The sequence below is a fragment of the Schistocerca piceifrons genome, chromosome 5 (genome assembly GCF_021461385.2).
Source record: "Schistocerca piceifrons isolate TAMUIC-IGC-003096 chromosome 5, iqSchPice1.1, whole genome shotgun sequence".
NCBI classification, from domain to species: domain Eukaryota; kingdom Metazoa; phylum Arthropoda; class Insecta; order Orthoptera; family Acrididae; genus Schistocerca; species Schistocerca piceifrons.
In genome coordinates, this window is record NC_060142.1 from 311,556,998 (window position 1) to 311,584,981 (window position 27,984).

At 40.5% G+C, this 27,984-nt stretch overlaps 1 protein-coding gene across 1 annotated transcript in view; it reads left to right on the plus strand.

Moving 5' to 3' along the window:
- Positions 1 to 5,616, plus strand: part of LOC124798964 (neuronal acetylcholine receptor subunit alpha-7-like) — a 347,863-nt gene extending 342,247 nt beyond the window's left edge. Inside the window, exons 11-12 of the mRNA XM_047262499.1 lie at positions 5,095 to 5,299; positions 5,441 to 5,616. Of these exons, the coding sequence (XP_047118455.1) occupies positions 5,095 to 5,299; positions 5,441 to 5,616 (381 nt within the window). The remainder of the gene's footprint in view (positions 1 to 5,094; positions 5,300 to 5,440) is intronic.
- The last annotated feature ends 22,368 nt before the right edge of the window (positions 5,617 to 27,984 follow it).

The following is a 27,984-nucleotide window of genomic DNA, read 5'->3' on the forward strand; positions in this document are numbered from 1 at the left end:
CCTACCCAAATAAAATTTACTTTGTACTGATAACACGTTTTTAAATGAAGTGTACAGAATTTGAAGAGAAGTAGTTGCTTCTTTCTATATTGCTTGTTGTCTTGAGATTCTTAAACATAAAAAAAATTGTTTCATTAAGTACAAACTTTAATATATAAATTCATTGAGAAAGTAAGTTGTATTAATGTTTCTTTGCACTTAAATATGGGGTGTAGACATCTGTGAGTCTTCTGTGGACATTTAGGGAATACAGCAATTTTACATGAAACAATATGTAATTTGAGTTCTTGTGTCAAAGTTTCAGGGTTTTCATATACAGAATCAGATTAAAGTGATGATGCCATCTTAGTCTTTCGTTACAATGAAAATTCTGATTTGTAGTTCACATTATCATTATCACTGCTGTTACTGAAATTAAAGGTAATCATTGAAAGAAAAGACGTTTGCAATACTGTATGAGCAATATGTTGTGGAATTTTATTTATTTATAGGACAAGATAGTGAGGAACAATGATAAATCTTTGCCAAATGTGTAATTCTTGATGAAAAATACTTTTAGCTTACAATAAGAGATATAACTGGAAGGCATGATTTCGAAAACAAACTTGGAACATCAGTTTCCTAACGTATTTCCTGATAAAGTTTCTTGATTCTTTGATTTCGTCAGCCACCCTGACGCACCTTACCTAAACTAAAACCTTACAAGCGATTAGTTGATAAACAAATTTCAGAGGTACGTAATTTACATGAATAAACCATCTTAATTTTTGTGTCTTCTTATTGGTATACTGCCATTTATCAGAAATATTTTTATGTAGTTTGAGATACATTCTGTATTAACTGGAAACAGTCTAGTTCTTTGAGTGTGTTAGCATTAAATCATTTGAAAGTGAAGAATCTCTGAAGAAATCAGAATGAACATATACAACTATTGTAATACAGGGCACATATCAATTTCCACTCAATGGCATCACTTTAATTCAATATTTTTATACGCCTTTTCTACATATTAACCACAGGCGCTGAACAATTATGAAATGTTAATAAATTGACGGGTTCTATCACAGTTTTCTTCCTCTTAATAGTGAATTCGCTATGTTACATACTTTAATTTATCACATGATAAACAAAATACATGCTTTACTATTGTTTGCATACACTCTCATTTACGTACCTGTAACCATTTGATATTACGTAAATGCTACTTCAAAAGTACCATCAGTTTTTCAAGCATAGTATACATTTGTACTTATACACTATTGTTCATAGGTACTAAAGCTTGTGGAGCCACCATCTGTGCAGTATTCTAGTCATCATCTGATGCTACGTGCTTTAAATGTATGTTCAGAGATTATTAGTATAGTGCTCATTTGATCATATATAATTGAGCACATGACAACTGAAATGAACAATAAAAGAGAAGTGCATCACGTAACTTCTTACATTTCATTTATGTAACGTTTGTAACGGTTTTTAGATGGTATTACTTGCCACAGGACAGAATCCGCAGTTTCCTTGTCGAATGTTAACAGAAAAAGTGAGGCACATGTGACTAACATTAAAATGTATCACTGACAATGGGTCGGTTCGAGAAATTTTTCCACTCAAGTAACATAATATATGCTTCTCACTTCCACCCCACCAGCTCCTTCACGTAATAGTTGCCTTTTCTTGGATTTTTATATCTTTGATCATGTCAGAAATATGATGATCCCCTTAGCAGCTGAATAGTACCACTGACTTACATGGTGGACCTGAGTTCCACTATGGGAGAGCGCACCAATTTAAGCTGACCTTCCCGTTACTGAAATAGCATCGGTTGAAGATATTTGCACGGAGCTGGACTCACGTTTGATACTTATATATCTACAGATGTTATTAAATGCAATGGAGGCACATGTGAGGAAATAGTGAGCTTGCCCCATCTCTCAGAAGGAAAGGCAAATCGATATTATAACATTTGTAGACTTCGAGAAAGCTTTTGATAATGTGGCTTGAATACACCTTTGAAGTTCTGAAGATAGGAGCAAAATACAGGGAGCGAAAGTTGTATAAACATTAGTACAAAGTTTCCCCTTTATATATTATATATGTAAATATATGTAGCCTATGCCCGTCCGTATTTCTGATAGAGGATCGTGCAAAAATTTGAAGGAAATCTCTGAAGTACTTTCCGAGATTTTTGGTAACGACCTAATGACCTTAAGCAATGACCTGTCTTTATACCGGGTGTTCATTTTAACTGAAGACATTGAAATATCTCGAAAACTACACAATGGATCAAGAAACGTTACAATTCTAATTCGTTTGTCTCATCCAATGATACCACACTCGAGACGCCACCCCACCCAGTGCGTGGGTGGCACAGAGAAATTTTGGAATCCGCAGTGGCGGCCCGCGTTTTTATTGCATATTACGATTCTGTGGCAAAATCTACATACGTTTTGTCTGAAGCGTTTTCTTCGATTCGCCACAGATGGCGCTCTAATTGGAGTAATAGAAGTGGGTAACAACCGTAACTGACGACATGTTACTCAATGTCCCTTGAGTATCCAGTGGCTCATGGGACCCCAACTCTTTGCTGCGAGGGCAGGACACGCCAGTGTTTGATAACTTGTAATTGGAAACCCTATTCGCAACGTATTCCTCCGACATATCGAACATGGGACTACTCGACGCGTCACTGTGGTCTTGGTTCGAGGCGAACGCTACTCCACTTTCCCAATAAGAGTAAGAGTGTTCAAATGTAGTACCGCAGCTTCAGTACACTTAGTGATCTGCGTTTCAAATGACCATATGCAGGACAGAAGCAAATCTGCCGGAATATCGTCGCGAGCATTTCCGATACGGTCGACCATATTTTCACGCCCTGTGGCACTTGCTGGTACACCTTATCTTCCAAATATTCTCACAGAAATAAATTCGGCGGCGTCTAATCCGGCAACCTAGAGGGTCCAATTAATAGGGCCACATTATGCCGATCCACCGGGCTTTGAGTAATGCGCTGGCCAACCGTCATACTGAAACTAAATACATTGTCGAACGTCCTGGACAACATCATGCAGTAGTATGTGCAGTTCCTGTTCCATTCATCGTGCCGTCGCTAAAATACTGACCAATGAATTTGTTCCCCATGATGCCACACCGTATGTTAACCAACAAAGGACATCACTTTTCAACTTGCCGTAATCAGTGGAGTATCAACACTCCAGTAATGCATGTTATGCCGGTTAACGCTACCATGGTTTGTGAGTCTAGACTCATCGGAAAATAATACTTCAGCAAAGAACGTAGGGGTTATTTGGATTTGTTGACGTGCCCGTTCACAAAACACTGCCCTGTTATGAAAATCGGCGCCATCGAGTTCTTGATGCACTGACACGTGGCGTGGATGATATGTATAACGATGCAGTATTGTGACAATACTACTTGCGGATATACCGGAATCGCGGTGTAATTTCCGGGCGCTCATCCGTGAGTTGTGGTGCACTGCCGCTAGTACAGCTACTTCATTAGCTTCTCCTGCAACACGTTTGCTTCGTGATCTTTTGCCAGTCTGTATGCTGCCATCTGACGTAAACACAACCTTGTAAAAGAACGAACGAGAGCAACCTTTCTCCAGAAAACGCTCGGCATACAAGGCAACAGCAGCCCCAACTCTACGGTTGCAACATTCATCGACCACTTGCACGTCTTTTCTCCTAATGATAAGTGGGTGTGCAGCCAATAAACACTGCGCAAGTTTTGTGATGTTTAGAGCCGCTATCTTTTCTACGTCTACACCGTACGTGAGCTCCGGTCGCAGTGTACTGCCTGTTATGATACACCGTAGTTCGCTACACGGCCTCGTATTAATACAACGTTGCAAATGGGATTTCCAACCACATGTTATGAAATATTGACCTGTATATTGAACTGTCCTACCCTCGCAGCATGGAGCTGAGTTCCCACGTGCCCTCCGAATATAGAAGGGCCATTGAGTAGCATATCGTAAATTACGGTACTACACCCATTTCTATTCCTCCGATACAGCCGGCCGCGGTGGTCTAGTGGTTCAGGCGCTCAGTCCGGAACCGCGGGACTGCTACGGTCGCAGGTTCGAATCCTGCCTCGGGCATGGATGTGTGTGATGTCCTTAGGTTAGTTAGGTTTAAGTAGTTCTAAGTTCTAGGGGACTGATGACCACAGATGTTAAGTCCCATAGTGCTCAGAGCCATTTTTTTTATTCCTCCGATTACAACGCCATCTATGGCGAAACCAAGACAATGGTTCACACAAAACGTATGTAGATTTTGCCTTGAATTGCGATCTCCAATAAAAAATGTGGTTTCCCAACGAAGATTTCAAAGTTACCCCATCCACCCACGCTAGGGGTGGGGTGGCGGGTCGAGTGTGGTGTCACTGGGTGTCCCCTTCCGAGGCAAATTGGAATCATAACTTTCTTTGATCCGATGTGTAGCTTTCGAGGTATTTCAATGTCCTCAGTTAAAATGAACATCCTGTGTAGTAGTATAGATTTGTGCTTGATAATCTAAAATTTCATTACATCTTTGTTTTTATTACTCTGAATTAGGAAAGGATAGAGACAGGGCGGTGGCCTATCCCCGATGTTATTCTATCTGTACATTGAGAAAAGAGTAAAGGAAACCAGAGAAAAGAGAATAGACCAAATACGTCAGGAACGCTCCGATCTGAAGGCAGCGGCGTCCGCAGAAGATTGGATGCGACAAGACGACGCCACCACTCGTCTTACATACGTAAGAAGTTGAGCATAAAATTGTATGACGAGAGCTGTTATGCTCAACTTCTTACATATGTAAGTACATCTTTATATACGAATATTAATTATTACTGTTTTGTATTTTTGTTATTCATGACTAACTTTGTATCCTCCTTATTTAGGTAATATAGATTCTGATGAAGACTCCCTTAGTTTAAGAGTCGAAACCATGGTCAATTCGACTATAAAATCCATTGCAACCAGCGGACTGTCTTTACTATAACAAAAATTAGTTGATTTGTGCCCATCTCTTCTTAATCTCCCACGTATGGAGTCCTGCTCGAGATGTGACGTTTGGCGTGTCGGTGTTTCAGATCAAGACAATCTTCCTGCACTGGCTGCCGTGCGTGCTGCGCATGAGCCGGCCTGGCATGGAGGCGGAGGCGGCGGCCGGCGGCGCGCGCAACAAGACGCTGCAGCTGCGCGAGCTGGAGCTGAAGGAGCGCTCCTCCAAGAGCCTGCTAGCCAACGTGCTAGACATCGACGACGACTTCCGCCACCACGGCGGCTCCGCGGCCGGCACCTTCCTCCGCGGCGGCGGCGGCGGCGCGGGCGCCGGCGACGACTCCAGCAGCACCGGCGGCGGCACGCTGCTGCACGGGGCGGGCGCCGCCGGATCCTGCCTCGGCCCGCATCGCGAGCTCACGCTCATCCTCAAAGAGCTGCGCGTCATCACCGACAAGCTGCGCAAGGAGGACGAGGCGGCCGAGGTCACCAACGACTGGAAGTTCGCCGCCATGGTCGTCGACCGCCTGTGCCTAATCGTCTTCACGCTCTTCACCGTCATCGCGACTATAGCCGTGCTCTTCTCGGCGCCGCACATCATCGTCACGTAATGCGCCGGGGCCGCCTCCTCTCTTGTCTGTCTCTCTCTCTTCGCCTCCTCGCCATGTCTCTTTGTCTACCCGCCCTCGCTCCGCCGCTGGGCGGCAGACGGCGCGGGGGCTACCGGTCACGTTCGGCCTCGGCTGGACCGTCTCTCGTGACACCAAAGTGTACTTCGGCGCGCGGCGCTGCTGGGCGGTGACGTCAGTGGCGGGGCCGCTCCACCGCGCCCGGCAGCGACGCCTTTCTGACGCCCGTCGCCCTCCGACCCCGGACGGGGGCACCGGGTCGTCGCCGCTCTCGCACCCGGACCCAGCGGCCGCGCTGGCCGAGGTTGCCCCGGGTGTTCGACTGCGAGTGGAGTAGGCATCTCGAAACTTTCCGACAAGTCTTCCCAACAAATTCACAAATTGGTATAGGTAGTGGACTCTCGTGACATTGCAAGCCAGCCAGTAGGACATGAGAAAGTTAGGTACCACCGGTGCGCCAGCGTCCTTACAATCTAGAAGCGCTGCACTAATTTTAATCGCTATACGAACGATCGCGGGGCAGTAACATTCGCCGACCGCGACCGTTTCGTATGAACTCTGAAGCGTAAAGCTTCGATTCTAGATTTCGGTTGTGATTTTGACGCTGTATTGGGCCTCAATTTCTTTAGAAACACTAGCGAATTGACTTGGAGTAAACGTACGTTTAAAAAAATCGTGGGCTACTGTTGGAAGCTATTTCGTTTCTATTACCTTTTTCTTTTACTCAACCTTCGCTTCATGACGGGCTAAGTGATGAAGTAGTGTAATTTTTTCTTTCGCAGGACTGGCTGGAACAGTCATTTATATTAACAGACGTGAGAAAAAAGGGTGTCGAAGCCGCTAAGTGATCACTCGTGCGAAAAACTGAAGTGGTCGCCAACTGATAACTTGTAACCGAGTGACACTATCTGGGGAGCTTCATTCCAGAGCAGGTTCAGTTGCTCAGGACCTCCGAGTTTATTTTAAAATGCGAAGTACACTCAATACATCCGCCTAGGAGAGCAGTCGTCGAATTAAATCTTGTATTCCACTGTCAGTATTGTTTGTTTATAAAGATTACGCGAGTGCCTGTTGTAGAATCGACAAGTTCCCTGCATGTATGTACTCCATCAAACTAGAAACGCGTCGTGGATGTCTGCAACATACCGCGGTTCCACACTTTCTGTGAATGGCAAGCTACGTCATATCAGAGATAGTGATGTTTCTAGGGGAGACACTTTTTAAACCCAGTGAATTGCGTACAGGGATTAGCGACGCAAGACTTTCTGTAGAGGGCAGTCATATTTTTGAACAACAGTATTATTTTGTGACGACAGTTGTTGCAATTTATTCAAAATAGACGAAAAAATTTGTTGTGATAGGCGGATCCCCCACCCTCATGGACATAAACTACATGCGTGAGGATGGAATCTTTTAACGTTAGTAGAAGTGAATCAAAATATTGCTCTTTTTGTAAATATGCATTTACTGATAAGTATTCTGCGCTGTGGTCTTACTTCTGTGGCATGAAATCATTTGCGCGAATGTGTGCCAAAATGTTTGCCAAGTGTCCCATTTTGAGAACTGATGCCATGCAAAGTGATGTGATTGAGGCCATTAAATGCAGTAGAGCATTACTCCAGACCGTCGCTCAGTAGCTGTCGCTCAATAGTCATCTAGCTCAGTCTCCTCTAGTACCTTCCTACGCTCTAAAATTCTTCCGTGTAAAAGAGCAGCCGATTTCAGAACTATAGAATGTAGGTAGATTGCTTCTTTGATCACATGTGATAATTCGACAATTTCTGAACGGTATTTACACGTGGGAGTTTTGAGTTAATTTCCAGGCAGCTTGTTGAACGACTTACAAAACATTTTACGCACTTTTTTATTCTCTACGTTATGAAGTCACGAAGTGCTCGATACAAAGAAAAGTACTTGCAAATCTCCACTTTGCGGTTATCTGACACTGATTTACTATTCTTTAAAAACAAGAGAAGTGAAAACAAGACTTTCTGTATTTCTGATGTTATACTTTCTTATCAAGGTTTAAAAACAGGAGCTACGAAACACAAATTAACAAACTGTGGAAAGCTCTCTTCGCCTCAGTAGAAGCATTGTAGGAAAAAAAAGAACTTCTAGAGCTTGCTGTAAGTTGCGCGTATTTTGTACCCCTGAACATAAGTAATGAGGTTATGCCTTCTGCATGCCGTTCCATAGTAAAAGTAATTTAGATGGACATCCTTTAAATGATGCTAAATACATATTTTGCCATATCACTTTTGTAATTTAAATATGAAATTCTACATATCAGATTTCTGTCATTAAAAGATTAAAGCAAACAGATAAAAATCTAAAACTCTCTAGACAGTGAGACTTAATATGATTACTGTAAAAAAGTTTCTCTTGTCAACTTGCTAAAAAACAAGATTATACTTACTATTGCTCTATTAATCTAAACATTCATACATTTCTAACATAGTATTTAGGGCCTAGGAAAGCAAACAACGTGCTTGATAGGGTCGTGAAGCTCTAGAAGGACTTCCTTTCTTCGAACTGATACCATTAGCCTCTTTATGAGGACAAGAGATTAATCTATATACTTAGTTGAGAGCTGTAGCACTGAGAGCAATATATTTCTGTAAATCTCGTCCTAGTCACTTAAAAGTAAGTAGAGTAGAAATGATTTTTTAAAAAATGTTCTTATATTAATTAGTACTGGTGAACTCTCAAGAGGTTACAGTAATAGGGGCTGACACCACTTAACTCTAGTAGCGAATGAAGTTGCCAAGGGCTATGTGTGCAAACACCTGTTCTTATTCTTTAACATGTACAGTGACTGCCAGATAGATTTTCGTGTTAGTATATACCCTGAAAGAACAACTACCACAAAAAGCAGGAATTATACATTTCTGTGTATGCTACAATGCATAATATATGTGTTTATGCATATTGCACTCTGGCAACAGTAAAGCTACAGAGTTGTTTCATAAAACTATATGTAGTATACTAGTATCTGTTACATCTTTTAGAACCCTTGTGAATATAGAAGGGTGTTCGACGGTCTGGTGTGATGCTAAATGGGATTCAAAGTGTTGACTCAAGCCTCCATGTTAAATTTCATTTGACATAATGTTGAAATTACTATTACTTTTGAATACATCAGCACATTTCTGTGAAATTTTGTTTGTGAATTCTAAATTGGTTACGGTGAAAAGCTTTATGGTGAGACACAAATCATAATCATATTTATGAAATGCTATGCTTAATTTTAATTGTGTTAGTGTTAACAGATCTTTCCCAGGAACACAGAAGACAAATGAACTGATGAGAGACTAGATATTATAGGAACCGAAGTGTTAAACAGTTTCAATAATTTTTATACTTAAATAAATGCTCAACTTCGTAAATGGGAAAATGTAACAAATTGCCATGTAAAAATTGTTATTGAATTTAATAGAATGGAATTGCAATTTTACCTGAATTCTAATGGGGTTTTGTAATACTGTCAACTTATCTTCTTTCATCTCGTATGTTGTAGGAGCGTTTTAGCTCCAAAAATCCTGCTATCCTGCAAGAATTCATCGGTAAAATTGAACACTATGTCCATCACATATTTCATAACACCAGCTTTATTTCTGATGTAACATGATTCAGTACTTGAATTTGAAACTAAAGTATGTATAATACCAGAGCAGATAAGAAATAATTTCTCGATTTTATTCTTGATTGATGTTTAACACATTTGAAATTGTATTGTTGTTATGATAAGTTGATTTTACTCCACAGAATTTATAAAAAAAGTTGTTTGATGTAAAAATATAACACTGTTGGTATATATAGCTTTTTAGACTACAGCCAAAATAATTTACTGCAATAAACTGAAATGATGCAAGCAAACCTCACAATGGCACTGAAAATAGAGATTTTTACTTTTCTCAAAATTTATACAAATTTTTCAAAATAATATTGGTTATATCTGTTGCTATAAATTCTGCAATAATCTAAACTGGTTGTTTCCCTTTTGTATACCACAATCTACTGTAAAGAGTTTTGAGAGACAAATAATTTGGATATGCAATCTATGTTATCAGTTCATTTTCACACTGGGGTATCACATAATTTCTTCATAGATTATGTTATGAATTTCTTTATCTAAATGTGCCTGCAGTAGTTGTTCAGATGTTAAAATTTGTTTGGCATTACCCTGTAACTTGCAGCATAAGTTAAATGCTTTTTGTTCCATTCTGTGTTTTGAAGTCGAAATTTAAGTCTTCTTCTTGGTTTTGCCCAATACTGAGTTAATAATTTATGCACCACCACTAAAGCAAATTACTGTCCAGAAATCTGTTTTAGTAACTTCCAGCTGGGGTACTTTTCAGATACACAATTGAGCAGGGATACCTATAAATCATGAATCATTCCTAACACCTCTTTCTATTTCTCTATGACAATCTACAAAACTTCCCTTTGCATAAACACTGATGGTGCTTCAGCAGGTTACCGTTTTGACCTGTTGTTTGTATTGAGTTTAATAGTATAAAAGGTCATCAGGTGATCATAATGTTTGTCATTGTTAATGATGTAGTTGATATTACAGTTTAAAGAAAAATTGTTACATAGTTATAATAAGAATAAAATCACAAAGAAATACTGTAATTTACAGAAGTAAGTTCATGAAAGCTAAGTATGTACTTATATACTATAACATGATCTGCTTAGAAAAATAAAACATGTATATCTATATGATGCCTAGTATTTTTTGTTGCAATATACTAAACACAAATTTGTTGAAATGATACTGCCATCATCTAAAAATTCATTAGTGATCCTTCCATGAAACAAAAGGGAAATAGTGGCTGTAAATGAGATTTCTAATTGTGAGATGCTTCTTTTATGTACAATTTTATAATGACATAGACAATTTCTACATAGCTCTTCGTCATCTCACCAGTCTGCATGACAAATATCTGTAAGGTACTGTCTTTCATCATCCAATTGCTCATAGTGTTCTCCCTTGTACATATTTGGTGAAAGAATTGTTAATCAGAGAAGAGATGTAATGTAATCATAATGTACAATACTACGAAAATACACTTGAGACATATTATGTAAGAAGTAATATTTAATTATCTATCCTTGTCAGTAAAATACTGTTTTGTTATGATACTACGAATTTTATAAGAAGTTCATTTCTGGGTCCTGAACTGAAAACTTCGTCTGCATATTTTTTCCAAATGCTTTACAGTAATCAAAAATGTTATTTAAAAATTGGTCGGTGGTTCACGCTTGAAACTTCATGGAGTTTCTAGAAACATTAAACTGAAGGACTACACAAAATTCAAGTTCAACATACTTTGCTTTTTGTTATTAATTGTACTTAACACTCTGCCTCTATTCGCATAAGCAAAAAGTGAGTAGTCGTATTACAGTCACAAGAAAGACAAACGGGAAACCATTGACAAATACTGTTGAATGCTGACAGTGGTATACTAGGGACAATTAAGATTTAATATGATTTGGTAGCTAAGTAAAAGAAGTCACTTCAGTGTAATATTCTCATACACAGAAATAAACAAACTATATTCTAGCTTTCTCACCATCATCAAAAGTTAACTGTCTTCCAGAAAGCTATGACACATAGTTACTTTTGTTTCAGAGCAATATTTTCATGATTATAACTTGATACAATGTCACACGGAAATTGTGGTCTAGTAATTTTTTGCTGTTTCGCCAGGGTTTTTTGCCAGCAAACATGAGAGAGTTTTCCAAGATTCGAAGTTCGGACAGCACAAGAGAGGTACCAGAACTCGCTGAAGGAAAACTTCGAAGGTGGGTGGATGGGTCGCGAGTCGTGTTGGATAGCTCAGTGCGTAGATCATTCGCACAGGATAGGTGAACGTTACGGTTTCGTGTTCCAGTTTCGCACACACACTTAGTCTGCTAGAAAGTGAAAACAAATGAGACGTTCAAGTCTGTCTGGAACCAAGGAAGAATCTGGTACAAGTATTTAAGTTGAAATAATTTAAAGAACAGTCAGAAAAGCTAGTTAAGGTATAGTGAATCACCTTCTCAAAAATTACATTTTCTATTACTGGTAGCTGATATGATGCAACGATAAGTAATATGAAAATAGGTAATAAGTTGCATGACAGATTTTAACCGTAGTGCATGCTAGCTCTCCTCACCAGAATGTGGTAGGAATAATATTTTTCAGTTTTTCTTCGGTCATCTACAAGATAATGAAGGGTTACACCTTCACTGAGTTTATGACAGTTGAGAGAGCGCCAAAAAAGATTTAAACGTCTTCGGGAGCATATTTGAGAGTCTCAGAGAAACATTTATGAGATGCTGTAACTGGAAGAATAGAGGTGTTAAAAATGTTTCGATTCCTGTGCTTGGTAAGTTAGCGACCCACTTGCTGAACTGCATCCATTAACAATTTTAATTTTAAGACGTTAGCTAACCATTATTGCAGAAACTTCAACAAATATATAATATGTGTATGCCTCAAGAGTTCTTATAGAGCTAATATAAAAGTGCTGGAAGAGTCTGACAGTGGATTCTTCAACAATGTAGCGGCATTATATTTGTCCGTCTATTCAGTTCATGCAGTAACCCGAGCTAATTCGATCAGTATAACTGTAGTTGTTGCACCAGAAATTTAACCAGTGGTAGAAATTTTGTCAACAACTTTGATTAACATAGATAAGGTCTCAGAATGGGTCAGTGTACAAAGAAACTGATACCATTGTTGAATGTCTACACTGATCCCTAAAACTCATTAAATTCAGAAAGCTCCAGAATTAAAAATTCCATTCCCACGAATAATGTCAATCGCATGTAAACCTTCCTTAATAATCATCAAGGATAGTTTGGCCTCGGTAAGGGCAGAATTTTGAAAATGTGGTAGCCAAAATCACAGCAGGTAATACCAGCTCTCCAAACGGATTCTATGAGAACTAGATCCTAGTCCATTAACAAATAGTTCCCATTAAGTGAATTTGAGAATTCTGGGGGAGAGTGGGTATATTATTAAATAAGGAGGAGCTGGAACACAGTTACACACATAAATATCTGGAATTTAACTGGACCGAGCATTTACTTTTAAATCATTGTAATAAAAACTATCAAAACACTGCATCTTCTGGCAGTCATTTGAATGAGCTGCTTGGCTAGAAAAGCGGAGCCCATTCTCATGTGATAAAAATGGATCGCTCGTCAAATGAAACGTTGTGGATAACCAGTGGATGTCTAAAACTCACTCTCGTAGGTTTTTATCCAGCGCAAGTCTGCTCTAAAGAAAAGGGGAATTCTGCAGCTGAGACAGAAGTCAACGAAGTCATAAACATGGTCGCCATCCACTGTGCTGGCATCAGGAACTGAAAAACAGAAGTAGTCTTTTACTGAAATCTGTCGGAATTTACACTATTGGCCGTTAAAATTGCTACATCACGTAGATGAGGTGCTACAGACGCGAAATTTAACCGACAGGAAGAAGATGATGTGATTTACAAACTATTAGATTTTCAGAGCATTCACACAACGTTGGCGCAGATGGCGACACCTACAACGTGCTGACATGAGGAAAGTTTCCAGCCGATTTCCCACACACAAACAGCAGTTGACCGGCTTTGCCTGATGAAACGTTGTTGTGATGCCTCGTGTAAGGAGGAGAAATGCGTACCATCACGTTCCCTAGTCTGATAAAGGTCGGATTGTATACTATCGCGATTGCGGTTTATCGTATTTCGACATTGCTGCTCGCGTTGGTCGAGATCCAATGACTATTAGCAGAATATGGAATCGGTGGGTTCAGGAGGGTAACACGGAACGCCGTGCTGGATCCCAAAGGCCTCGTATCACTAACAGTCGAGATGACAGACATCTTATCCACATGGCTTGAACGGATCGTGCAACCACGTCTCGATCCCTGAGTCAACAGATGGGGACGTTTGCAAGACAACAACCATCTGCACGAACAGTTCGACGACGTTTGCAGCACCATGGACAATCAGCTCGGAGACCATGGCTGCGGTTACCCTTGACGCTGCATCACAGACAGGAGCGCCTGCGATGGTGTACTCAGCGACAAACCTGGGTACACGAATGGCAAAACGTCATTTTTTCGGATGAATCCAGGTTCTGTTTACAGCATCATGATGGTCGCATCCGTGTTTGGCGACATCGCTGTGAACGCACACTGAAAGCGTGTATTCGTCATCGCCATACTGGCGTATCACCCGGCGTGATGGTATGAAGTGCCATTGGTTACACGTCTCGGTCACTTCTTGTTCGCACTGACAGCACGTTGGACAGTGGACGTTACTTTTCAGATATGTTACGACCCGTGGCTCTACCCTTCATTCGATCCCTGCGAAACCCTACATTTCAGCAGGATAATGCACGACTGCATTTCTGGATACAGAAAATGTTCGACTGCTGCCCTGGCCAGGACATTCTCCAGATCTCTCACCAACTGGAAACGTCTGGTCAATGGTGGCCGAGCAACTGGCTCGTCACAATACGCCAGTCACTACTCTTGATGAACTGTGGTGTCGTGTTGAAGCTGCATGGGGAGCTGTACCTGTACACGCCGTCTAAGCTCTGTTTGACTCAATGCCCAGGCGCATCAAGGCCGTTATGACGGCCGGTGGTGGTTGTTCTGGGTACTGATTTCTCAGGATCTATGCACCCAAATTTCGTGAAAATGTAATCACATGTCAGTTCTAGTATAATATATTTGTCCAATGAATACCCGTTTATCATCTGCATTTCTTCTTGGTGTAGCAATTTTAATGACGAGTAGAGTAAATTGGAGACGGTTCAGGGGCATTTGCTGAAAACTAACTGTTTAGCATTCTGGATACTAGTTTGCGTGCACTACAGATAATTCACATTCTAGGACAGTACAGTGACTTGTAAGCTCTTCCTTCTCTGCCATACAAATGCTTATCCTGAAACATGCCCTAAATAAGGCTGTCCTCTTCTACATAAAGACCGAAGAATTGATATTTTTAATCCTATGTAACAGTGATATTTTAAAAGGAAACAAAGTAAGAGAAACATAGAAACAAGGTACTTTGCGCAAAGTAATCTAGAAGGTTATAAAGGAACATTTGACTGAGTCTTATAGAGGTACAAACACGTAAATCCTTTACCAGGCAATGTGAGTTAGTACGTATTGGCACTTGATAATATTAAATGTCAAGAAATGCTCAGAGTGCTGAACAAGCAGGACTAAAGTACAAAGACATGGGCGTGATAGCTTCCATAAGAAATACTTAAGGTTGATTAGCAATTTTCATCAAGAACAAGAAGCAAAATTTTCTAAAGGCATGAACAAGGTTATGCTCTCTCACCACTTATACTCAATGCATGTATCCTGGAATGTATAAACCTAGTGTACAAAACTACTGAGGTATGTATCGAAATTAATGAGTAGGTGATAGAAATGCTACGTTTCACAGACCTTGTATCTGTTTTCGCAGAGATGAAAGGAGATCTGCAGAAGATACTCAGCCGAATGGAAAGCATTGTCTGTAATCAGAGTGATATGAAAGTCAACAATCGAAAGACTAGGTTGATGGTGCCAATGCTGAAGAAGAGGACGAAACTTTAAGTATAAGAATTGTAAGAGAGGAGGTAGAAGCGGCAGAGGACTTGACATATGTGGAAATCAGCATCGCAGCGGATAGTAGAAGCCAGTAAGAAATTGTGAGCATAATACAGCAGGCTAAAATTCCATTCAATTTGTGGAATAATTTACTCTCTAGAAAGAACATCAACCTGGAAATCAGAAAATTGATAATGAAAGGATTTGTTTGGAGTGTAGTCCTATACGGATGCGAAACTCAGACCACTGGAAAACACGAGAGAAGACAGCTAGAAGCCCTGAAGGTATGTTGTTACTGCAGGATGAGCATATGGAGAAATAGAATTTCAAGAGCTCAGTAAACGAGATCACTATGAAGATACATCCAAATAAGGAGAGACAAACCAGCAGAACACATTTAAGCCACAACAAAGTCACTGGAACAACAGTAAAAAGGATCTGTTGAGGGAAGGAATCGTCAGAGACGCTCCAGGATGTCAAACATGCTCAAGATTATGAATGATGGGATACATTACATGCGCGTAAATGAAGAGGAAGGGACACAGAACCGAGGATCGGAGTACCACTGCAAACCAACATCAGGCTTGAAAACTAGTGAGAGAAAAGAGAAACTTACTAAAGAAAAACTCATGACCTGGCGAGAGCACCAGCAGCAGCGAGTACTGTTTGTATAAAGCGTTTATTTTGCATTTTGTTTACGACCTTCCACTAAGGAAGGGATTCTATTTGTGTTTATCTGCTCTGCATAGTAACTAACAGTTCTTGATAAAACTTTACGTAGTTTTCGTGTTAGATTTCTTAGTGTTTTCTTGATCGTTTAGAACAGAAAGCGCCCTAAAACCGTCTTTTGTTTGTTTCGCGGCCGTTAGCCACTAGTCACTTGAATCAGCAGTTTTCTTGTGACAGCCAGAGCGAGAGCACCAGCAGCAGCGAGTACTGTTTGTATAAAGCGTTTTTGTACTTATTTGCTGCGCTTAGCTTTTAAATAGTTTTTCTGGGAAAACCTAGCGTAGTTTTCGCGTCTCGTATTTCAGTGAGTGTTTCTTGATTATCAGAGTAGCTCATCAGAAGATTATCTTGGGAATTTGTCACCGTATAGAGTAGGGTAAACATAGTCATGTGTAGGGACTGTAGTTGTTGTGAGCGGACGCAAGGAGAATTGGCCACTCTTCGGGGGCAGGTGGAGGCTTTGTCTGTTAGGCTCATCGAGCTCGAGGCGCAGGCGTCGGCTCGTAGTGGCGTTGGGGCAACTGTGGTGAGACCTATGCCTACTTCGGTGGCCTTGGAATCACATGGAACCCCTGATGTCGCTGCGTCTTCCGGCAGTGAGCATCTTACCGGTCAGCCATCACTCCAGGGTGAATGGCGGACAGTGGTGGGCTCGCGCGTGCCTGGCCGAAAGGCGAAGGTGGGATCTGGCCGCGTGGCAGCTGCCTTACCCCTTTCCAACAGGTACGGGGTGCTTCCTAGTGGTGATGACATCGTTTCCGAGCCACCACAGGATGCCTCGCCTGTTGAGCCAGTGGCCGATTCTCCGGCAAGGTCCCGACAGTCACAGAGGGCGGGCCTATTAGTTATTGGGAGCTCCAACGTTAGGCGGGTTATGGAGCCCCTCAGGAAAATAGCGGGTAGGTCGGGGAAGAATGCCAGTGTGCACTCGGTGTGCTTGCCGGGGGGTCTCGTCCGTAATGTGGAGGAGGCCCTTCCGGCAGCTATTGAACGCACTGGGTGTGACCGGCTGCAGATAGTAGCACATGTCGGAACGAATGACGCCTGCCGCTTGGGTTCTGAGGCCATCCTTGGTTCCTTCCGGCGGCTGGCTGATTTGGTGAAGACAACCAGCATCGCACGCGGAGTGCAAGCTGAGCTTAATATCTGCAGCATAGTGCCCAGAGTCGATCGCGGTCCTCTGGTTTGGAGCCGTGTGGAGGGTCTAAACCAGAGGCTCAGACGACTCTGCGACTATAATGGTTGCAAATTCATCGACCTCCGTTATTGGGTGGAGAACTGTAGGGCCCCCCTAGACAGGTCAGGCGTGCACTACACACCGGAAGCAGCTACTAAGGTAGCAGAGTACGTGTGGCGTGCACACGGGGGTTTTTTAGGTTAGAGGGACCCCACCCTTGGGCGAAACGATAAAATACCTGACGGCTTACCAGAGAGGACATTATCATCGTTGTTAAAGAACGTCCGTCCTCAGAGACCAAAAACAGGAAAAGTTAACGTAATATTGGTAAACTGCAGGAGTATCCAGGGCAAGGTTCCTGAATTAGTATCTCTTATTGAAGGAAATAGTGCGCATATAGTATTAGGAACGGAAAGTTGGTTAAAACCGGAAGTGAACAGTAACGAAATCCTAGACACAGAACGGAATATATACCGCAAGGATAGGATAAACGCCAATGGTGGAGGAGTATTTATAGCAGTAAAGAATTCAATAATATCCAGTGAAGTTATTAGCGAATGCGAATGTGAAATAATCTGGGTTAAGCTAAGTATCAAAGGTGGGTCAGATATGATGGATGCTTCTATAGACCACCTGCATCAGCAACCGTAGTAGTTGAGCGCCTCAGAGAGAACCTGCAGAACGTCGTGAAGAAGTTTCGTGATCATACTATTGTAATAGGGGGAGACTTCAATCTACCAGGTATAGAATGGGATAGTCACACAATCAGAACTGGAGCCAGGGACAGAGACTCTTGTGACATTATCCTGACTGCCTTGTCCGAGAATTACTTCGAGCAGATAGTTAGAGAACCAACTCGTGAAGCTAACGTTTTAGACCTCATAGCAACAAATAGACCGGAACTTTTCGACTCCGTGAATGTAGAAGAGGGTATCAGTGATCATAAGTCAGTGGTTGCATCAATGACTACAAGTGTAATAAGAAATGCCAAGAAAGGAAGGAAAATATATTTGCTTAACAAGAGTGATAGGGCACAAATCGCAGAATATCTGAGTGACCACCATCAAACGTTCATTTCTGAGGAAGAGGATGTGGAACAAAAATGGAAAAAATTCAGAAACATCGTCCAGTACGCCTTAGATAAGTTCGTACCGACTAAGGTCCAAAGCGAGGGGAAAGATCCACCGTGGTATAACAATCATGTACGAAAGGTACTACGGAAACAAAGAAAGCTTCATCATAGGTTTAAGAGTAGTCGAATCATAGCTGATAAGGAAAAGCTGAACGAAGCGAAAAAGAGCGTAAAGAGAGCAATGAGAGAAGCATTCAACGAATTCGAACGTAAAACATTGGCAAACAATCTAAACAAGAACCCTAAAAAGTTTTGGTCATATGTAAAATCGGTAAGCGGATCTAAATCCCCTATTCAATCACTCGTTGACCACGATGGCACCGAAACAGAGGACGACCGAAGAAAGGCAGAAATACTGAATTCAGTGTTCCGAAACTGTTTCACTGCGGAAAATCGTAACACGGTCCCTGACTTCAGCCGTCGCACGGACGCCAAAATGGAAAATATTGAAATAAACGATATCGGAATTGAAAAACAACTGCTATCACTTAGTAGCGGAAAAGCATCCGGACCAGACGAGATACTCTTAAGATTCTACAGTGATTATGCTAAAGAACTTGCCCCCTTTCTATCAGCAATTTATCGTAGATCGCTGGAAGAACGTAAAGTACCTAGCGACTGGAAGAAAGCGCAGGTCGTTCCCATTTTCAAGAAGGGTCATAAATCAGATGCGAATAATTATAGGCCTATTTCGCTTACGTCAATCTGTTGTAGAATAATGGAACATGTTTTGTGTTCTCGTATTATGACGTTCTTAGATAATACAAATCTCCTTCATCATAACCAACATGGATTCCGCAAACAGAGATCATGTGAAACTCAGCTCGCCCTGTTTGCCCAAGAAATTCACAGTGCCGTAGACACTGGCAAGCAGATTGATGCCGTATTCCTGGACTTCAGGAAGGCATTTGATACGGTTCCGCACTTACGTTTAGTGAAAAAAATACGAGCTTACGGAATATCGGACCAGGTTTGTGATTGGATTCAGGATTTCCTAGAAGAAAGAACACAACATGTCATTCTTAACGGTTCAAAATCTGCAGATGTAGAGGTAATTTCGGGAGTACCGCAAGGAAGCGTGATAGGACCTTTATTGTTTACAATATACATAAATGACTTAGTTGACAACATCGGTAGCTCCGTGAGGCTATTTGCAGATGACACGGTTGTCTACAAGAAAGTAGCAACATCAGAAGAGTCGTACGTACTCCAGGAAGACCTGCAGAGGATTAATGCATGGTGCGACAGCTGGCAGCTTTCCCTAAACGTAGATAAATGTAATATAATGCGCATACATAGGGGCAGAAATCCATTCCAGTACGATTATGCCATAGGTGGTAAATCATTGGAAGCGGTAACGACCGTAAAATACTTAGGAGTTACTATCCGGAGCGATCTGAAGTGGAATGATCACATAAAACAAATAGTGGGAAAAGCAGGCGCCAGGTTGAGATTCATAGGAAGAATTCTAAGAAAATGTGACTCATCGACGAAAGAAGTAGCTTACAAAACGCTTGTTCGTCCGATTCTTGAGTATTGCTCATCAGTATGGGACCCTTACCAGGTTGGATTAATAGAAGAGATAGACATGATCCAGCGAAAAGCAGCGCGATTCGTCATGGGGACATTTAGTCAGCGCGAGAGCGTTACGGAGATGCTGAACAAGCTCCAGTGGCGGACACTTCAAGAAAGGCGTTACGCAATACGAAGAGGTTTATTATCGAAATTACGAGAGAGCACATTCCGGGAAGAGATGGGCAACATATTACTACCGCCCACATATATCTCGCGTAATGATCACAACGAAAAGATCCGAGAAATTAGAGCAAATACGGAGACTTACAAGCAGTCGTTCTTCCCACGCACAATTCGTGAATGGAACAGGGAAGGGGGGATCAGATAGTGGTACAATAAGTACCCTCCGCCACACACCGTAAGGTGGCTCGCGCAGTATAGATGTAGATGTAGATGTAGAACCACCTGTAAACAGCCCTGTTTATAGTCAAGCTACGTGCAGTGAGCATGCTTGGCTTAGTCTGTTCTTTTCTTTTTATGAATCTGAAATTTAAAGACATGTAGAATTCACGGTATGTATACCATAAAGGGATGAACCTCTAGCTCTCTAGATCTCTAGCTGATTTACACTCTCGTCCGAAAAGTATGCAAAGGAATAATCATAGTGTACTGCTGACTGTAGCTTTCAAAACGTGTATACTTATGGTAATGTTGGTTCAGGAAGATGTGTATCTCTAGTGAAGGAAGAAAATCAGTAACATTACGTATGACAGATCGGTGAATATTTCAGAGTGCACACTCTATCGAAAATATAACAGAATCGTATAACAGAGACAAGGGATGAAAGCATACTTTCAGTGACCATGACTCACAACATCCCTGTGTGACACCTATGGCACAATAAATGATCACAACAGGAATGATATTCAATTTCATTTAACATCTCACTCAACCATAGCAGTGTCTCTGCACACCAACCTACACAGACCGACAGCATCGAAGTAGAACACTCTATTTCGTGTAAACTAAATATTCGCAGTGAACGCAACGCTCTCGCCCCTGATTGGCTGCTGCTACAGCAAGCCAAAGTGTTTCCACATATATTCCTATTGAGTGTATCAAAGACAATTATGCTTTCAGAGATCAATGCTCGGAACAGAGAACACTTTTGGATGGCGTCTACAATTTAGCATATACGGAATAAAATTCAGACAGCTTTAAAAGTTATGATGAAAATATGAAATTACTTATCCTAACATTATTAGACCTGTTGAAAGAGTGGTCGGTTATTTTGATCAGAGCATTGCAGTTATAAACGCTCCAGAAATTACTGCATCATCATCATCATCATTATAATCGTCATAATCAATAGCAGGTACTTCATATTCAGTGTTATACAAGTGCTGATATTTCTATGCATCATGGTCTCATTCATGTTGCTTCTGCATGCTTCCTGATGTCGCCTACTTAACTTCCATCAAGTGTTTATCTCAGTCTTTCATTGTCCCTTTTAATCCAGAAAAGGGTTTCTTGATTAAATTTGGCTGGATATTGCGACCACCTCCATTTCAGCTTCATTTCGGATACGACTAATTACATCTTTCAATACACTCTGTTCTCTGATCCATTTCTTTGTTTTTCTCTCGTGGTAATCCCCAAGGCTTATGCCCTGAGCATCACTCTGTTTTGAATAGTTTTCGAAATGTTTGATTGTCATAAGCCAAAGTTAGTAAGCCACACTCTCACAGATTTGTAGGCTTTGTTTTTCTGACGCATGATTTTGACAATCCTGTTTAGTTTATCGAAAGTGCTTTAAGCCATTTTTACTGTTACGTTTACTTATGTCTCTGTCAATTTAGACGGTGCCTTCAGCTGGCCAGAACACAAAAAGTCATCTACTTTTATGACTTCATTGTTATAATACTAAGTTCCTTTAAATGCATATGTCACAAAGCATTTTCGTCTTATTCTTGTTGTTGTTGTTGTCTTCAATCCTAACACCGAAGCAACTCTACACTTTGGTCTATCTTGTGCAAACCTCATAACTTCCGGACAACTACCGCGTACTAAATCTGTCTTAGCCTACTCGCTATATTCAAATCTTCGTCATCCTACAGAATTTTCAGCCCACTTCCCTCCAGTACTTAACTGACGATTCACTGGTATCTGAGAATGTGTGCTACCAACTGATCCGCTCTTTCGGTCAAGCTGTGCCACAAATTTCTTTTCTTCCCACTTCTATTCAGTGCCTCCTCATTAGTTACGCGATGTACGCATCGTGACTTCAATATACTTGTTTAGCACCGAATTTCAAGAGATTCTAGCCCCTTCTTGTTTGAACTGCTTATCGCCCTCTTATCATTTTGTACAGGGCTACGCTCCAGACAAGTACCTACCAATAAGACTTCAGAACAAGTAAATTTATATTCCATTTTAACGAAATCACACTTTTCAAAAATGGTTTCCCTTCCATAGTTACCAGTCCGCGTCTTATATCCTGTCTACTTCTTACATCATTATTTATTTCCGAAACAGCATAACTCATCTACTGCCTTTAGTGACTAATTTTATAATCTAATTCCCTCTGCATTACCTGACTTAATTTGACTACGTTCCATTATATTCGTTTTGCTCAGATTCAGTTTATGACATTTTTTTTGCAACTCTATCCAATCCGTTCAAGTAGTCTCTCAAGTCCTTTGGTATCTTCCACAGAGTTCCAGTATCATCGGCAATTCTCAAAGTTTTTATATCTTCTGCGTGTTTATTTCCCTTACAAAAATTTCTCCTTGGTATCCTTCACTGCTTGGTCAACGCACAGACTGAATAACACAGGGGATAGACTACAAACCTGTCTCAATCTCTTTTCAACTATTTTTAACTACTGCTTCCATTAAATGTTCTTCGACTATTAACTGTTGTCTGGTTTCTATACATACTATTTGTAGCTTTCCGCTGGCATGTATTTTATTCCTGCTATCTTTAGAATTTCAGAAAGTGTGTTCCAGTCAACATTGTCAAAAGTCTCCGCTACGTATAAAAGTGCTATAAATGGTGGTTTGACTTTCTTTAAACGATTTTCTAAGTTAGATCGTAGGTTCAGTACTGCCTGCCGTGTTTCCGCATTTCTCCAGAACCTACATTCATATTCCACACGATCGGCTTCTAGAAGTTTTTCTATTATTCCGTAAAAAATTCGTGTCAATATTTTGCCGCCATGAGTTACTAAACTGATAGTTCGTTGATATTCACATCTGTCAGCACATGCCATCTTTGGAGTTGGAATTATTACACTGATTTTGAAGTCTGACGGTATTTCATCTCTCTCGGTCGTCTTGCATACCAGATGAAATACTTTTGTCATAGAATGTTCTCTCTAGGACCTCAATGATTCCCACAGCATATCGTCTAGTCCATGAACCCTGTTAAATTTTGGCTTCTTAGTGCTTTGTCCATTTATTTTCTCAGTATAATACATCTCCTCTGCATCTAATTCCTCTTCACTTTAAATTATATTGTCTTCACGACTATTTCCTTTGGGTAGCCCACCTATTGGTATAATGCTTGCCACCTCTGAGCCGTCCCTTCCCTGCTTGGTACTGGTTTGCCACCTAGCTTTTAATACAGCTTATTTTCTTTTTTCACAGGCTTCCTTTGATTGTCTTATGTGCGGTATCTATGTTTCTCATAATCTGGTCTTTTGCAGCTTTGAATTTCTCGTCAAGGCATTCCTGGTTTGCTATTTTGAACTACGTGTCAATCTCTTTTCTTAGAAACCTGTACAATATGTACTTACATTCTTAATGGATTGCTATCGGGTCTGATTTTACGTTTCCTTTCACGTTAGTATTATTCACATTTGTATTCCTACTTCTTTCTCTCAAAAATATGAATAAATGAAATGAGTGATTCGATATTACCGAAAACCGATTCAGGAAAAACTGGCGTGTCACATAACTAAAGACAAAGCAGTTCTTGCGGTCTGAACTTCTTCTGCCTCATCACATTTGAGAAAATGTGCTGTCTTCTCCGTGGGCTCGGCCTTCTTTGGCGACTGCTACGATTTCGAACTGATGTATACATCACTATGATAATTACTATGTTATTCCAGGCGAATGGCTCAGCATAAATTGATGTTTGAAGGGGAGCTGCATTAGCATTTACAATCATTGACCAATACAGCTCAATACAGTATTCTTACATAACGGCAATATGCCACGCCCCTGACAGACGTCTGTACTGACAGTTAAGTTAAAAACGACTTCAGATCCTTGAAACACCTCCGCAAACGTCAGAAAAGGACCCGAAGATACGTTACCTTGTTTTTACAATTAATCTCATCTGAAAGTGAAAACCGTTGGGGAAACGTTGTAGGTGAACGGCTGTGACTTGCACTAACACAAGTCATTGTATCAGACGAATTATGGTGGGGATTAGCTTAATTTCATTCACAAAAATAATTGATAAAACAAGAAAGAATTTTAATATAGCACGTTTTCAAAACGGGTAAAAAGAATAAAGTAATTCCTCGTAGACCCATACAGATTACTAACTTCAACAAATCGTCCTAAAAATTTGTAATTGTGAACTTTGAATAGCTATGATAATACTTTTAAAATTTAGAAAGAAAAACGTGGGGCGTATGCAATAAATACTCATACATGGATTGTTCACCAGAGTCATTAACAATTTTATTGCACTGCAACCGAATGAACCGTTACGTGATATTTTCTCAGTGGCAGTACCTCTGTACATTCCTTACTATTATAGGTCGCGTAGGTCCATATTTTTCGTTTTAATTTTTAAAAGCATCGTCATAGCTAGTAAAAATCGACAAACAGTTTCAGGACTGTACATATGGGGTTAGGAATCTGTATAAGATTAGGGAACCTATTTTATAATTTTTAATCCATTTTAAAAACACGTTACATCAAAAGTTTTTATTCAAATAATTATATTCTGTTTTTTAGTCTCGTGTATGTGGGATTTTTCAATCGATTTCTAGCATTTTGGAGAGATTACACCAGACACATGTGGTAAATATGGAGTTTATTTCTGTTTCTCTATATCTATGTCAAGCAATGTACTTCTCCCTTCTACGTATATCTCGCAAAAAGTCCATGAAGGTAGAAATTAGATAGATTCGAGCTCACATGGAGGCTTACCAGCAAAATATTCGCGACTTGTACAGGAAAATTGGAAAATAGCAATGGTGCACGAAGTACATTCGCCACACACCAGAAAAGAAAGCAAGTTAATATTACATTGTCATCTAGTTCTGAGCTATGTTGAAATTTTTGTCTTAGCTCATTTAAGTAATATACATATTGTATAAGGGGCCTTCAAAATGAAACGAGCCGGAGGCATAATTACAGAAATCAGTACTTGTATGTTAGAAGTATTGACCCTGGCTGTTGAGGCACTTGTACCACTGTGACACAAGGCAGTGAATGGGTGTCTCATAAAATTCTCGGTGCTCCGATGTTAACTAGTTCCGCACGTACAGCTGGACGTTGTCGCCCGAGGTGTATCGTTTTCCCCTCAGAGCCTTTTTAAGGGGACCAAAAATGGCGTAATCATAGGGAGAGAGGTCCGAAATGTATGGAGGGTGGCCGAGAACCTCCCATCTGAACTTCTGCAGCAGTGCCGCGACTGTGTTGGCCTTATCAGGCCTTGAATTGTCGTGGAGCAGAATGACCCCACGGGTGAGATTTCATGGTCGTTTTTATTTGATCGCTTGGCGAAGGATGGTCAAGGTTGGCGAGTAACGCTGGGCATTCACTGTACGTCCCGTGCTGCAGGAAATGAATCCGAAGGGGGCTGTCTTGGTCAAAGAAGAACGTCGGCATAACCTTTACTGCACTCGTGTGGACGACGACGTCCAGCTGTACGTGCGGTACTGGTTAACATCGCAGTCCCGGGAATTTTATGAGGCAGCCATTCACCGGCTCGTGTCACAGTGGGAGTGTCTTAACAGCCAGGGTGAATACTTCCAACATACAGGTACTGGTTTCTGTAATTATGCCTCCGGCTTGTTTCTTTTTGAACGCCCCTTATACCTGTTAGGGTTTTCATGCTTAGTACATACCATCTAGAACATTATGAATCCCATTTGCGAGTGCTGTGGGAATTTACGTAAGTTTTGTATATAATGTTCATGTGCATCATCTTATGATATTTTAAGCCCTTTATCATGCACGAATTCACGTACATGGACGATATAGTATTATAATATAAATTACAGCACATAAGAGACATTTTATTCAAAAGCAATGTAAAGTCATATTCCGAGCACACTGTCGGTGGGAACAGTAACCAACACAAACAGAAAAAAATATTTGTTTAGTCTATAGTCGCGACAACAGACTGAAGCAATTTTTTCTGGTGTAAACTCTCATAGTATTCGAAAATTGGTATTTATTCTAGGAGTGCATTACGCTACGCATGAAAACCGTCACTGGTGTAGTAACTTCATTATTCAAATCACTGTGAGAAGAAAACAATGAAGAGGGAACGACGTAAAATAATATGAGTAAAAACGCGTTAGAAACAAGAAATCATGCGGGAAAAGCCGGAAGGCCGTGTTCGAATCTCAGTTTGGCTCAAATTGTCGTTAGCCACTGCATACTCATTACACTGTTGGTTCAGCATTTATAACCAGTTTGCTAATTATATCTTACTTTCTGTTAATAAATTATAAGGACAGCTGATAGAAAGACGTTTCTGTTGACGTCGTTGAACACATTTAGTTGCATACATACATATATGTGTACATACTGAATCCATGGTGTCACAAGCCAAGCCCTATTTCTATATCATCACGCCACAGTCGTTTTCTTGGAAACAGGCCAGTCAGAAGCTTTTAAAAAAACGTTCCCATACTTAGATGCTCCAACCACAGCCCAATATTTCAGCAGTAAATCACATTTTTTAACTCCATCTTATAACTCTAGCAATATGCATTTTCCATAACGTGCAATACCAAAGTGGGGGAGTACTTTGCACTTACCACAACAAATTTCTTTAAATGTGTTTAATTTTTATTAACAACATACTTTTTAAATAAGTCTAATGTATAGGTAGGGTACAGAACCTGAAAATACATTTTACAACACCTTAGCAACACCAACACATTTTCCTTAATATTTACATTGAGTGGAGGGGTACATCGTGGCCACCATCACATTTTTTTAGAAAATGCGAAATTAATTCATTGTCACTAATTTTCACAAACAACATACTCTTTAAATTATATAGATGTGTAAAAAGGGCCATGAATCTGAAAATATGAATACGATATTTTTGCAAAAAGTGATATTCACTACTAAGAATTAAATTTCGGGGTTAAGCTTTAGTGAAAAATTAAAAATAAAACTTACGGAATCTGGTATAAGAAATCATCGAAAGCAATAATGTTTTTTTCAAAATTTAAAAATATAAAGTACCAGACTAGATTACGATATTTTCAAAAGGTGGGCACAAAGTTGGGGCTTAAATGGAGTAAAGAAAAGGTGAAAGACTGGGTTTTATTGAAAGATGTAAATATTTGTGTTTTTTCCTAAAATCTCTCTGACTGATCAAGGGATGTGACTTAAGAAAAAAAACTGATAAAAGGAATGTGATTGGTAGCAAAATTACCGGGATGTGATGGTGATATCGAAATATGGTAGCGCTTTTGTAAAATGTCTAAAATGTCTCTGTGGTTTTGTCTTAATAACGCTGAGCCAAAGCATAGTTGGTACGTCGCAACGCAACCACAGAGGATACAGCCGCTGGAAGGTGCATCAACGAATATGTAACATCAGTGTAGTCTCACCCGCAAGACATTCGCTACGCCATCGCAACTGTGCTTCTACTTATGGCCGAAGCACTGCTAAATCCCAGTCCGCTATCATCAGTTAAGATGACAGAATCTTCTTCTAGCGGTCCATCTGGCAGAAGTCTACGTGTAAGTTATAGTTAAATGTACTATGAGTGAGAGACTATTTCGTCTGTATAAGTGATTTCTTAGTATTCAGAGACACTTGTAAAGACCCATGACATTCCTGTGGAAATGGACTATACAAAGTCAAGTAATTCCTCTATCTATGTTATAATAAAGTGAACGAGTATTTTATGTGTGGTATAGCATCCACTCGGTCTCCTCCTGGAGCAATGTAAAAAACCCACCATTGTGCAAATGAAGGTATTTTCACCTGACGCAAC